This window comes from Herpailurus yagouaroundi, unplaced genomic scaffold, assembly GCF_014898765.1.
Source record: "Herpailurus yagouaroundi ecotype Mexico unplaced genomic scaffold, PumYag 197, whole genome shotgun sequence".
NCBI classification, from domain to species: domain Eukaryota; kingdom Metazoa; phylum Chordata; class Mammalia; order Carnivora; family Felidae; genus Herpailurus; species Herpailurus yagouaroundi.
Window position 1 is genome coordinate 22278910 of NW_024412428.1, and position 14300 is coordinate 22293209.

General features: G+C 33.6%; 1 protein-coding gene across 3 annotated transcripts in view; it reads right to left on the bottom strand.

Annotated features, from left to right (window-relative positions):
• RB1 (RB transcriptional corepressor 1) overlaps positions 1 to 14300 on the bottom strand; it is a 168211-nt gene that overhangs the window by 3909 nt on the left and 150002 nt on the right. For all 3 annotated transcript variants that reach the window (XM_040448408.1, XM_040448410.1, XM_040448409.1), the window contains 6 exons: positions 10847 to 10951; positions 10027 to 10140; positions 9764 to 9927; positions 3109 to 3139; positions 1148 to 1290; positions 589 to 638 (listed from right to left, as the gene is read on the bottom strand). In XM_040448408.1, coding sequence (XP_040304342.1) covers positions 589 to 638; positions 1148 to 1290; positions 3109 to 3139; positions 9764 to 9927; positions 10027 to 10140; positions 10847 to 10951 — 607 coding nt within the window. The remainder of the gene's footprint in view (positions 1 to 588; positions 639 to 1147; positions 1291 to 3108; positions 3140 to 9763; positions 9928 to 10026; positions 10141 to 10846; positions 10952 to 14300) is intronic.

Here is a 14300-nt window from a genome sequence, read left to right on the forward strand (position 1 = left end):
TAATCTTTTATAGTCATAGAGTGGCTGAGGATAGAATCCCATTTGTCTTAACATTCCCGATTTATGTCACTCTGTGTAATCTGGAAAATGATTTGGTGCTCTTTATCAAAATTCTGATTTCCAGCAATGGAAAACTTGTTTGACAGTAAATTTTTAAAACTTGCAAATTAGAGAAGTTCCATAATAGGATAAAAAATTATTCTTCAAATAAGGGGGATGATGTTTATATATGCTAATTTTATTTAAAAAAACCTTTCCTTATATCCAACACTCTTAGAGTTCCTCATTATAGTTTCGCTCTCCTGAAGTATTTCTAGCCATTCATGTTGAAGATGTGGTTTCACTTCTTAGTATTTCTACACTAAAGATTTTAGAAAGAGTAAAGATGACCTTCACTTTGCATCATACATCTAATCCACAAATGTCTGTGGGTAAAGAGTACATACTTGATTGAATTGCATCTTCAGTGTATAAGCAAGTGTGCTAAGTTAGGGAATTATATGTATTTATTCCTTTAAAACAAGAAAAGGCCTTTTGCAAGATAAACAATGTTTCATATTTACATAAGGTGAAATGATAAGTACTTACTCATTTCTGCCAGTTTCTGTTGAAATTTGGATTCCCCTGGGAGATGTTTACTGCAGATTTAAAAAAGACAAAACATTTCACATGTATACAGATAAACGGAAAACTCAAATTTTTAATAACTATGGTGATTTCAACGACTTACTTCACACTCTTAGTGAGTGACTTTTAATTTCAACAGTTTATAAACAAAAAACATCTAAAATATAACCATCACAAATTTAGAACCTTTTTGTATTTTATCAGTGAGTCTTACAAAACACAGTAAATATTTTTCAAGAGTAAGCACTTAAAAAGTCTAATGTTAATCATAACGAATTTTTATTAATAGCTTTATAAAAAAACATGAAAACACATCAGATTGCTAGTAGCCGATATTTTCAAAGACTTTCAGTAGGCAGTACATGATTTATACGGTGCTTTTAACTTTGGGAAACATTCCTACCTATTTTGAGCAATGTTCACAACTTCCAAATGAAATTGGCATAAAAGGGCCTGGTGGAAGTCAGGAGCACAGCTGCACTCTGGCTTCTCCACAGGACCATTTCAAACCTGTTCCTACCTTCCGTCTGCTTCATCCGATCCTTCAATATCAAAGCGTAGTTTTTTCAGCGGTTTAGGAGGGTTGCCTCCTTCAGCACTTCTTTTGAGCACACGGTCGCTGTTACACACCATCTGATTTATTTTCTGGAACTTCTCAGAAGTCTACAAATTACAGAATTCTTTATTTTAAATCATTAAATGCCAGAATCTTGCAGTCAGCAACCTTTAACTGTAGTCTGAGGGGTGTCAAAAATCAGCTGGGGTAATACCTGCATTTTCATTGTCTGCTTTATTGCACCAAATGAGATATGAAAAATCTTAGAATCAGTGTAACTACACTTACCCTGCCCCAATTAAATACCCTCCTGTCTCTCCCCATGAGGCTTCTCGCCTTCCTCCAACAAGTCTGACTTACTCTGAAAATCCTGGTTCCTCATTTTGGGAACCCACCCACACACAAAACCAAGGCTACTTCTCAGAAGTGTGTAAAGTTAGAATGGCTTTCTGGAACCTTATGGGTTTTGTTTGTTTGAGGGCATAACAGGACCAAGGAGACTATCACAAGAGTCTAATAAGAAGTGAAATATCTTTTCAATAATAATTCTGGATTTGCTTTGTGGGTATTATGTCGACAAGTCATATAGTTTATATATTTTAAACCATTACTGATAACAATATTTATTGAAATGTGAATTCATTAAGTTTTTAAATAAAAATTCAAATATCAAAAGACTTTGAGTCCATTCATTATTACTGGAGATGATTTGTGATATACATCTCTTGAGGGAGAATCCTGTCACAGCAAAGTAAAGAAAGCTTTGGTAATAAGTACCGAAGGGGACACAATAACTTATTTCATCCAAGGGACAAACACACGGAAAAATTCTATTTCTTATATGTCTAATTTAGAACTGGAGCAGGCGATTACCTCAGGGATGTGTATGAACGTGGTCATCTGAACTAAAAAATGAAGTCAGACTGTTGATAGAAATATTAAGTCTCAGTGATCTGACAGTGAGGATTAGCTCTGTTAATTAAGCTTGACTTTCCAAAAATTAAATGAGGTAATTTTCTAAAAATTAAATGCAAAAACAAGTTTAGATGGAAAATATATTTAGAGCACATCCTGTGTACATATCAAATTTATGATAAGATTTTTAGTTATCAGCTTTAAAGTATATAAGTACCTGTAACATTTTCTCAATTCTTTTAGAGGTTATAGCAAGCAGAAAAGTTTGAGGACCCCCTACTCTATTCAGATCCAGATCCAACTCTTCCTATGTGGTCCCACATCTCTTTTGTGAAGCCTGATAGCTATACCCTAACTTGAGCTCAATACCACAGCATTTACTACTTGCAACATATGTTTTAACACTCAGTCTTTTAGTATACAAGCCACCATCCTTCTCTAGTTATTTCATTTGAGGCAGTGGGTAGGCAGACTCTAGAATGGCACTCATGAATCCCCACCTCCTAGTTTCTACATGCTTGTGTAATACTCCCTTTCTCTGAGTGTGTGGATTGGACCTAGTGTTACCTTGCTTCTGACAAAAATATGACAAAAGTGATGGAATATCACTTTCAATATTAGTCACAAAAAGACTGTGACTTCCATTTTGCTCTATACCTCTCTCTTTCTTCTTGCTCTGAGGGAAGCAGGATGCCATGTTGTAATGAGTGGCTCCATGTAGAGGCTCAAGTGACAAGGAACTGATGGCTTAGAAAAATCTATGTAATGTATTATATAATTTCAAAGGATGTTTAAAAAACCACTTTGAAATTCACCAATTAGGAGTATAATTTGAAATTAAATGTGATTTGAAAATAAATCTATTTTTCTTTCTTTCTTTCTAAATTCTATGCAATATGCATTGATGGTGTTTGAATAATAGCATTTGTTAATTCAAATTAACAGAAATCTGCAATTTCTTTTATAGTTACAATGCATGCTCCTGTATTTTACAGAAAGAAAATACTCACCCCAAATGATTCACCAATTGATACTAAGATTCTGTCAAGATAAAATACAAATTAGTAATGAAAATCATATATAACTGTGCAGAGGTGAACATACATCATTCTAAGCTATTAGAAATACCAATCAAAAGTTTGCTCTACCCCAGAACCACAACAAAATTATAGTCATCAGTGGCTTATTCTAACAATGCTACTCTAATCATACACTGAGCTGGTCTCTTAGATTTTTAAAGAACTATATGACTGAAAGACTATATTCTGCCACTGTCCACATTTAAAGAAGATAAAGGAAAATTTTAATTTATCCATATTTAATTCTCATAAATCAGTACGTAAGATAACAATTAAAATTTCTTTCACATTTTCTCATTAAAAATTTGCCTAACATTTGGCAAAAACTTATAGTATTAAATAATCAGTATTCGAATTAAGATTTCTACTGATATATAGTAAAGTCTGTCATATATCTTAGAATCAGAAATCTCTATTAGTCTGTCCTTGTTTGAACCATATAATTTATGTTCTTTTGTTTTTGTCTGAGTATAGTTGACACATTATGGGTACACTAGTTTAGTTTCAGGTGTATAACACAGTGATTCAACAAGTTTATACATTATGCTATACTCACTACAAGCTTAGCTACTGTTTGTCACTATGTATTACTATTACAGTATCACAGACTATCATCACTAGTGTCACTACACATGCTGTACCTTTTATTCCCACGATTTACTTATTCTGTAACCGGAAGCCTGTATCTCCCACTCCCCTTCACTCATTTTGCCCATCCCATAACTCCCTCCCCTCTGGCAACCACCAGTTTGTTCTCTGTATTTATAGGTCTGATTCTGATTTTTGTTTATTCTTTTCTTTCTTTTTTTTAGATTTCACTTATGAGTGAAATCATGTGGTATTTGTTTTTTTCTGACTTATTTCACTTAGCAGAGTATCTTCTAGGTCCATCCATGTTGTCTCAAATGGCATAATCTTGTACTTTTTAACTGCTGCATAATATTCCCTTGTACATATATACCACATCCTCTTTATCCATTCATACATGAATGGACACTTAGGTTGCTTCCATATCTTAGATATTGTAAATAATGCTGCAGTAAACATACAAGAGAACATATCTTTTAGAATAAGTGTTTTAATTTTCTTGGATAAGTACCCAATAGTGGAATCATATGGTATTTCTATTTTTAAGTTTTTGAAAAGCCTCCACACTGTTTTCCGTCACTGGCTATACCAATTTTACATCCCCAGCAACAGTGTACGAAGGTTCCTTTTTCTCCATATCCTCACCAACACTTGTTATTTGTCTTTTTGATTCTAGTCATTTTACAGGTGTGCTATCTCACTATGGTTGATTTGCATTCCCCTGATGATTAGTGATTTTGAGTATCTTTTTGTGTATCTGTTGGCCATCTATACATCTTCTTTGGAAAAATGTATATTCAGATTCTCTGCTCACTTTTTTAATTCAATTGTTTATTTGCTATTGAGTTGTATGAGCTCTTTATAAATTTTGAGTATTAACTCTTTTTCAGATATATGGTTTCAAATATTTTCTCCCATTCATTGGCTTGCCTTTTCATTTTATCGATGGTTTCCTTTGCTGTTCAGAAGCTTTTTATTTTGATATAGTTCCACTTGTTTATTTTTGCTTTTGTTTCCCTGGTTTTGAAGACATATTGAGAAAAAAAATGTTGCTACAACTGATGTCAGAGAAATTACTGTCTATGATCTCTTCTAAGAGTTTTATGGTTTTAGGTCTCACATTTTGGTCTTAATCCATGTTGAGGTTACTTTTGTGTAAGGTATTAAAAAGTGGTCCACTTTCATTCTTTTACACGTAGCTGTCCAGTGTTCCCAGCACCATGTATTGAAGAGTTGGTCTTTTCCCCACTGTATGTTCTTTCCTTCTCTGTCATAGATTGACCATATAATCGTTGATTTATTTCTGGGATATTTTGTTCCATTGATCAATGTGTTTATTTTTGTGCTAGTACCATGCTGTTTCGATTACTACAACTTTGTAGTAATTATGACATTGAAACCTTTCTTGAAATCTGGGATTGTGACATTTCCAGTTTTATTCTTTTTTTTTTTTTAATATTTATTTTTTGGGAGAGTGCAAGTGGGGGAGGGGCAGAGAGAGGAAGACAGAATCCGAAGAGGGCTCTACACTGACAGTCTGGCAGCAGCGTGCCTGATGTGTGGCTCGAACTCACAAACCACAAGATCATGATCTGAGCCAAAGACAGACACTCAACCTACTGAGCCACCCAGGTGCCCCTGTTCTTTTTCAAGGTTGCTTTGGTTATTCAGGGGTCTTTTGTGGTTTCATACAAACTTTGTATTATATGTTCTAGACTGTGAAAAATGCTATTGGTATACGGATAGGGATTGCATTGAATCTGTAGATTGCTTTGGGTAGTATGGTCATTTTAACAATATTAATTCTTCTAAGCCATGAGCATGGAATTATTTGCATTTGTTTGTGTCATCCTCCATTTCTTTCGTGTTTTACAGTTTTCAGTTACACATCTTTCACCTCTTTGGTTAAGTTTATTCCTAGGTATTTTATTCTTTTTTGGTGCAACTGTAAATAGTGTTGTTTTCTTAATTTCCCTTTCTGCTACTTCAGTATTAGTGTATAGAAATGCAACAGATTTCTGTATGTTAATTTTATATCCTACAACTTTACTGAATTCACTTATTCTAGTAGTTTTTTGGTGGAGTCTTCAGGATTTTCTATGTACAGTATCATGTCATCTGCAAACAGTGACAGTTTAACTTCTTGACCACTATGGATGCCTTTCATTTTTTTTCTTCCCTGATTGCTATGGGTGAAGCTTCTAGTACTATGTTAAGTAAAAGTGATGAGAGTGAAAATCCTTTGTCTTACTCCTGATCTTAGAGAAAAGGCTCAGTTTCTCACTATGATGTTATCATGTGGTATGTATCATGTTATCTGTGGGTTTTTCATATATGGCCTTACTATGTGGAGGTATGTTCCCTCTAACACCACTTTGTTGAAAGTTTATCATGAGTGATGTTGAATTTTGTCAATGCTTTTTCTGGGTCTACTGAGATTATCATATGATTTTTATCCTTTGTTTTGTTGATGCACTGCACAATGTTGATTGATTTATAAATATCAAACCACCCTTGCACCCCTGGAATAAATCCCATTGCTTGTGGTTAATGATATTTTTGATATGTTGTTGAATGTGGTTTGTTAATATGTTGTCAAGGATTTTTGTATCTATATTCATCAGGGATACTGGCCTGTAGTTTTCTTTCTTTGTGGGGACTTTGTCTGGTTTTGGTTATCAGATCAGGATAATTCTGGCCTTGTAGAATGTATTTGGAAGCTTTCCTGCCATTTCCATTTTTTTGGAATAGTTTGAGGAGAACAGGTATTAATTCTTCTTTAAATATCTGGTAGAATTAATCTATTAACGCATCTGGACTGGACGTTTATTTTTTGGTAGTTTTTTGATTACTGATCCAATTTCATTACTAGTAATCAGTCTGTCCAGATTTTCTATTTGTTCCTGATTCAGTTTTGGAAAACGGTATGTTTTCATGAATTTATCTATTTCTGCAAGGTCATCCAATTTGTTGGTATACAATTTTTTGTAGTAGTCTCTTAGATTCCTTCATAATTCTGTGGTGTCAGCTGTTACTGCCCTTTCCTTTCTGATTTTATTTACTTGGGTCCTTTGTCTCTTTTTCTTGATGAGTATAGCTAAGGGATAATCAATTTTGTTTATCTTCTCAAAGAACCAGCTCTTGGTTTTGTTAACTTTCTTCTTTTTAGTCTCTGCATCATTTATTTCTGTTGTGATCTTTATTATTTCCTTTCTTCTACTCACCTTGGCCTTTGTTGTTCGTCTTTTTCTAGTTCATTTAGGTGTAAGGTTTATTGTTTATTTGAGCTTTTCTGGTTTCTTGAAGTGGGCCTGTATTGCTATATATTTTCCTCTTAGAACTCTTTCACTGCATCCCAAAGATTCTTGGACTATTGTGTTTTCATTTTCATTTCTCTCCATGAATCTGTTTCTTCTTCGATTGTTTTGTTGGCCCATTGGTTATTTAGTATCATGTTGTTTAGTCTCCATGTGTTTGTGTTTTTTCCAGTTTTTTTCTTGTGATTTACTTCTAGTTTCATACTGCTGTGATCATAAAAGATGCATGGTATGATTTCAATCCTCTTAAATTTATTGAAGCTTGTTTTGTGTCTCACATGTGATCTATCCTGGAGAATGTTCTATGTGCACTTCAGAGTAATATTTTTTTTGTTTTTGGATTGAATATTATGTCCACCTGTTCCAAAGTGTCATTCAAAGACACTGTCTCCTTACTGATTTTCTACCTGAATGATCTATTCACTGATATGAAGACGAGGGTTAAAGTCCCTTACTATTACTGTACTACCATCAATTTCTCCCTTTATGTTCATTAGTATGTGCTTTATGTATTTAAGTGCTCTAATACATGTGTTGGGTACACAGATATTTACAAATGTTACATCCTCTTGTTGGACTGCTTTATCATTCTGTAATGCCCTTCTTTGTCTCTAATTACAGTCTTTGTTTTGAAGTCTATTTTGTCTCGGATAAGTACTGCTGATTTTTTTGCTTTTTTTTTTTTTTTTGCTTCCATTTACATGGTGAATGTTTTTCCATCCCTTTACTTTCAATTTGTATGTGTCTTTATGTCTAAGGTGAGTCTCTTATAGCCAGCATACAGAAGGGTCTTGTATTTTTATCCATTCCACCACCCTCTCTTTTGATTGAAGCATTCAGGCTATTTACATTTAAAGTTATTATTGATAGGTATGTATTTATTGCTATTTTGTTCCTTGTTTAATGGTTGTTTTGTAGTTCTTCTCTGTTCCTTCTTCTCTTGCTTTGTGACTGATGAGTTTCTATAGTGTTATATTTGGCTTTCTTTCTATTTTTTGTGTATATATCATAGGTTTGGGGTTTTGTGGTTGCCATGAGTGAACCATATAACTTGTTTTTAATAATAAAGCTGAAGAACAGCATTAGCCTGACATAACAAGGATATAATAATATGCACATGAGACTAATCATATGCACATGGGACTAATAGATTTTATTGTCCTACAATTCCTTGATAAGTGGCCATCATTCTATATATATTTGATTAAGCAGAATACCTAAATATGCTGGATAAGTAGAATATTAAGATGCTCTCTTAGGGTGCCTGGGGTGGCTCAGTTGGTTGGGCATCCAACTTTGGCTCAGGTCATGATCTCGCTGTTCATGAGTTCAAGCCCCGCATCGGGGTCTGTGCTGACAGCTCAGAGCCTGGAGCCTACTTTTGATTCTGTGTCTGCCTCTCTCTCTGCCCCTCCCCTGCTCATGCTGTGTCTCTGTCTCTCAAAAATAAATAAATGTAAAAAAAAATTTTTTTAAAAGATGCTCTCTTAATACCTGACAAATGATTTATCTAAAACTTTAAGAATGTGAATTTTTTGCTAAAGAACCTCAACCCAGAAATGATTTTACTAAACTCAGCAAATAGCCATCATCATAAGTATAATATGGATCAATTCTCATTACCTAAGTATACATTTTCATGTGGCAGTGTGGGACTGTAAATTAAATATGCACGGTGCAGCATGTTAGGAACTTACAACATAATTTGTAGGTATCAGTACACAGATACTATAAGAACATCAAATAAAATATGGTACAAAGTGCATGAGAGCATTTATATCATTTGCCAATTATTTTCTACTTTATCTCTTCCTGTAGAGTTTGAGATTTTTACCATGAGTGTGCATTACTTATGTAATTCAACACCCCACACAAATGTTTTCTCAAGGGTTAATAGATCTCCTTCTCCCTGTTTTTCTTGCTCATTAAGTACAACTATATGAGCTGACAATTTGGGGAGATGAGACTACATTAACTACACTTCCTAATCTGCCTACCACTCTACAAATTAAGTCAGTTTCAAACTGCCCATGATAACATATAATAAGTCAATGGAAGCACTTCAAAGCCAGGAAGCACTTGTGGTTGGATGTAGAAGATGATATAATGACTTGTAGTTGCACAGAACCTTTCATCTAGGAATTTAAAACAGCTTCATACTCATCATCTCCCTGATAGACAGCACCCTTCCATAGTAGCCCTGACACCTGCCCCAAGTAATGTAAGGAAACTGCAGGCAGAATTAAGAATGGACTTCTAAAGACTTAATTTACAGTCATCTACATTTAATCAGTCATCTACATTTTAACAACAAAGCAAGACGAACAAGTTCACTGAGCTTATAGGACATTCAATAAATCTACAGAATAAAAATTCTTAACTGAAAGTAATCCACTTTGCTTAGCAGATTGTCTACTTGCAAAAATATGAAAGTCATTTTAAACTTATTACAAAAGTTGTTCTCTGTTCACAAAAAATAGATCCCGGCAACCAGAAAGGTTGATGACTAAATTTGCAAAACCATTTAAGTAAACATTATTTATCTTTTCTACCAAATTCTTGCCACGTCACTTAATATAAATTGTCATTCATTTTAAATGAAGAAAGCTTTATATTTTTGTGCTTGGGTCAAAACAATCTCCTCTTATTCTTTGCCCCTTCCCTAAAGAGAAAACACAAACCTCGATCTTGGAGTCATTTTTGTTGGTGTTGGCACACCTTCTGAAATTTTATATGGATTCTTCAGGGGTGATATATAGATGTTTCCCCCAGGAATTCGTAAAGGTGAACTAGAAAACTTGTAAGGGCTTCGAGGAATGTGAGGTATTGGTGACAAAGTCGGGGGCTAAGGCAAAAACAAAAAGTAGATTATTTTTTTAATGTTTTAATGAGATCCATTGCTTTATAAATAGAGTTTCCCAGTCAAAGGATACTTCCAACATACCCTGGTAGAAGCATACTGCAAAATATTTGTTTTAAGTCTCTGCATGAAGACTGAGTTATAGAATACTATAATGGAATCATACTCCTCTTCTCTGATCAAAACTCGTTTGAATGTCTGAGGAAGAAGAATAAAAACAACTGTTAAATGAATTTAGAAATTTATCTCTTTAGATTTTCTTTATAAATAATTCATAATATGTTTGAACAGTAAGAATCACATACTATGTAGTAAAAAATCAGCTGAAAAAGCCTTCTTAGGTTTAGATTATAGCTGCTCTACCAGAAGTGAAATGTGATGCATTTTTTTTTAAAGTTTGTTTATTTACTTTGAGATAGAGAGAAAGAAAGAGAAAGAGAGAAAGAGAAAGAAAAAGAGTTGGGGAGGGAGGGAGGAAAAGAGAGAATCCTGAGCAGGTTCTGCCCTGTCAGCACGGAGCCCAATGCAGGGCTTGAACTCATGAACTATGAGATCATGACCTGAGCCGAAACCAAGAGCTGGACACTTAATTGACTGAGCCACCCAGGTGCCCTGAAACATCACAGATATTTTTTATGTATATATACATGTAATGTTTATTACAAATATTCCTCTTTGTTGGAGGGATACAGTATTCCTTATTAACTTTAAAATATAAATTTGGATATTAAAATGTCTTAACTTTCCAATTCCATTTTAGTTACAAATAATTAATAACATAAAAGTAAAAAATTGACAGGTGAATTTATATAATAAAGTCAGAATATATGGTCTAATTAATGACTTAAGTTATCTATATATGGATATGGATATATCTAAAATCTTACCATGGAAGGTTACTTACCTCCTGAACAGCATGAGGAAGATCCTTGTATGCTGTTACAATGATTTTGAATTTAAGGTCTATATTCTTCACTTTGCAAATGCCATACATGGAACACATCATAATCTAGTAAATCAATGTAATATAAAAATATCAGAATTTTGTTACATAGTTGTGTTCTAAAGAGTACTCTGTTATCTTTCTTTTAGCTTCCAAAAAAAAAAAAAAACGGAAGCTTAAGTTCCTATAGGATTATCTTTTCTAATCCTGAGCCCAGTTTGAAAGTTGATGTGAAGTGTTTAGCCCAAATTGTGTTTAAGGGACAAAATGCAAATAGCCAAATCTCAATTATTAGAATTGATCATCTGGTTTGTAAATAACTCTAACCTTCACCCGTTACTTAAATTTTTCCCAGAAAAGCTAAAACTCGAATGAGTTAACTGTGTAACTAGCACTTAAAAAGAAAAAAAGCCAGTTGTGTAAAAGGTTCAAACTATCAGATAAAATAATACTGAATACATTTGGTGATAGTGGTAAGGGGACTTTCTAGCAAGGGGCAGGAGAGAGTCTTTGTATTGTAGATAATGTTCCTGATTTGGAGGCAGGTTATGCAGGTGAGTTCAGCTGACAAATCTGCATTAAGATGTATCCTTATGATACATGGATGTTTCTATATGCATATTACATTTTTTTTAATAATTTTATTTTATTTTTCAACCATTATTTATTTTTTTGGGGACAGAGAGAGACAGAGCATGAACGGGGGAGGGGCAGAGAGAGAGGGAGACACAGAATCGGAAACAGGCTCCAGGCTCTGAGCCATCAGCCCAGAGCCCGATGCGGGGCTCGAACTCACGGACCGCGAGATCATGACCTGGCTGAAGTCGGACGCTTAACCGACTGCGTCACCCAGGCGCCCCACATATTACATTTTAATAAAAAAATTTTAATATAAAAATTAGATTAGAAATTATTCTCTATGAACTTAAAAATCAAACTTTATTCATTTGCATGAATTTTATTGCCAAATTTAAGTATTCATATCTCTGCAACATTCTTGCTTATATATACTATCGCCGAGAATATCTATTCACCATCCCTTGTTCAGCAACCTACCAGCCCCAATTCTGGTCTCCCCATTCAGAATGCCATCCAATAACTTCTTTGCTAATTCACATTTTTTTCCTACTTCAGTTCTTTTCCTAAGGTTTCTCTCTGCAAAAATCTTCTTGATTCAAGATACCTAATCTCTTTAGAAACCCTTAGCACTACTGTCTTTCTATATTGTAGAAAAGCAGAACCATAAGGCAATGAGTGCCTACTTTTAAAAATCCAACATCCTAGAATTTATATATCCAAATATTTATTCTCTTGTAAAATATACATATTTGTAGGTTATACCCTTATACACTAGTGTACCTTTTGCTAAAAATATTCTTATTGGGAACATTACTACTGACCTTACAGAAATAAAATGATTTTAAGGGAACATTATGAACAATTGCATACCAACAAAACAACTATCTAAGATGGACTGGAAAAATTTAAGAAAAGACACAAACTACCAAAACTGACTAAAGAAGAAATAGAAAATATGAGCTTTCATTAATAATAAAAAACTATCCACAAACAAAAGCCCAGGCCTAGATGGCTTCACTGGTGAGTTCTACCAAACATTAAAAAAAAAAAAAAATCAATACCAATTCTTCACAAACTCTTCTGAAATTACAAGAGGAGGGAACACTTGCCAATTAATTCTGTGAGGTCAGTAGTACTCAAAAACAGACATCAGAGGAGGATTACCATTATCTCTTATGATTACAGATGTATAAATCCTTAACAAAAACAAGCTGAATCAGCATCATATCTAATGTACTATGTGACCAAGTAGGATTCATTCCAGAAATGCAAGGCTGGTTTAACATACTGAAGAATTAATTAATATAATACACCACAATACAATAAAAAGGAAAAAACCCAATGATCATCTCAATAGATACAGAAAAACGCATTTGAAAAAAGCATTCAATACCCTTTTGTGATAAAAACACTCAATAAACTAAGAATAGATGGGGACTTCCACTACCTGATAAAGGGCATATACAAAAACTCCATAGCTAACAATACATTTAATGGTGGAAGACTGAATGCTTTCCCCTGAGATCAGGAATAAGACAAGGATGTCCCCTTTCACCACTTTCATTCAGTACGTATTGGAGGTTCTATGCCAAAGCAATTTGACAAGTAAATGAAATAACAGTCATCTAGATTGCAAAGGAAGAAGTAAAACTACCTCTATTTGAAGATACATGAGTTTATATATTGAAAATAGTAAGGAATCCACTAAAAACTATTACAACTGATAAATTGCTTCAGCAAAACTGTAAGATAATATGATTAATATATGAAAATTAATTGTATTTCCATACACTAGCAATGAACAATCCAAATAAGAAATTAAAGAGACAACTTCATTTACAATAGTGTTAAAAGGAATAAACTACTTAGGTCTAAACTGAGTATAACAAATGCAAGACTGTACTCTGAAAACTTAAAAACGTTACTGAAAAAATTAAAGAACATCTAAATAAATGGAAAGACATCACATGTTCATGGACTGGAATACTTAATATTGTTAAGATGACAGAGCTGCTCAAACTGATTTATGATTCAGTACAATCCCTATCAAAATTCCAGTTGCCTTCTTTGTACAAATTGACAAGGTGATCCTAAAATTCATATAGAAATGCAAGCTTCAGAACAGCACAACAAATCTTGAAAAAGAAGAGTAAAACTGGGGTATCATGCTTCCCTACAGATCAATGCAGTACAATTAAGAGACCAGAAATGAACTTTTACATATATATAGTTAGTTTATTTTTGACAACTGTCAAGAGGGAAAGAAAAGACTTTTCAAGAAATGCTGCTGGAACAAGCAGTATTCACACACAAAAGAATGAAGTTAGACTCCTATCTCACACCATACAGAAAAATTAACTGAAAAAAAAAAAAGTAAGAGCTAGAAGGGGAATTAATCATGTTTATTATTCATTTTCAATTACAAGTGGATTTTTCAGAACATTAAATTGTTCATACTCATTTTTCCCAGGCTCTGAGAAAAATGAAGAAAAATAAGGATAAACCTTGGTGGTCTCTGATTTGGCAACGGTTTTTTAGATATGACACCAAAAGCACTAGCATCAAAAGAAAAAAACAGATAAACTGAACACGATCAAAATTTTTTTATATTAAGTATAATTTATTGTCAAATTGGTTTCCATACAACACCCAGTGGAATATGATCAAAATTTAAAACTTGTGTGCCTCAAAGGACACCATCAAAAAAGTGAAAAAGACAACTCAGAACTGGAAAAAACACTTGCAAATCATATGAAATAAGGGACTTTTATGTAGACAACATGAAGAACCCTTATAAATCAATAATAGACACTCAATTAAAAATTATGTAAATGAT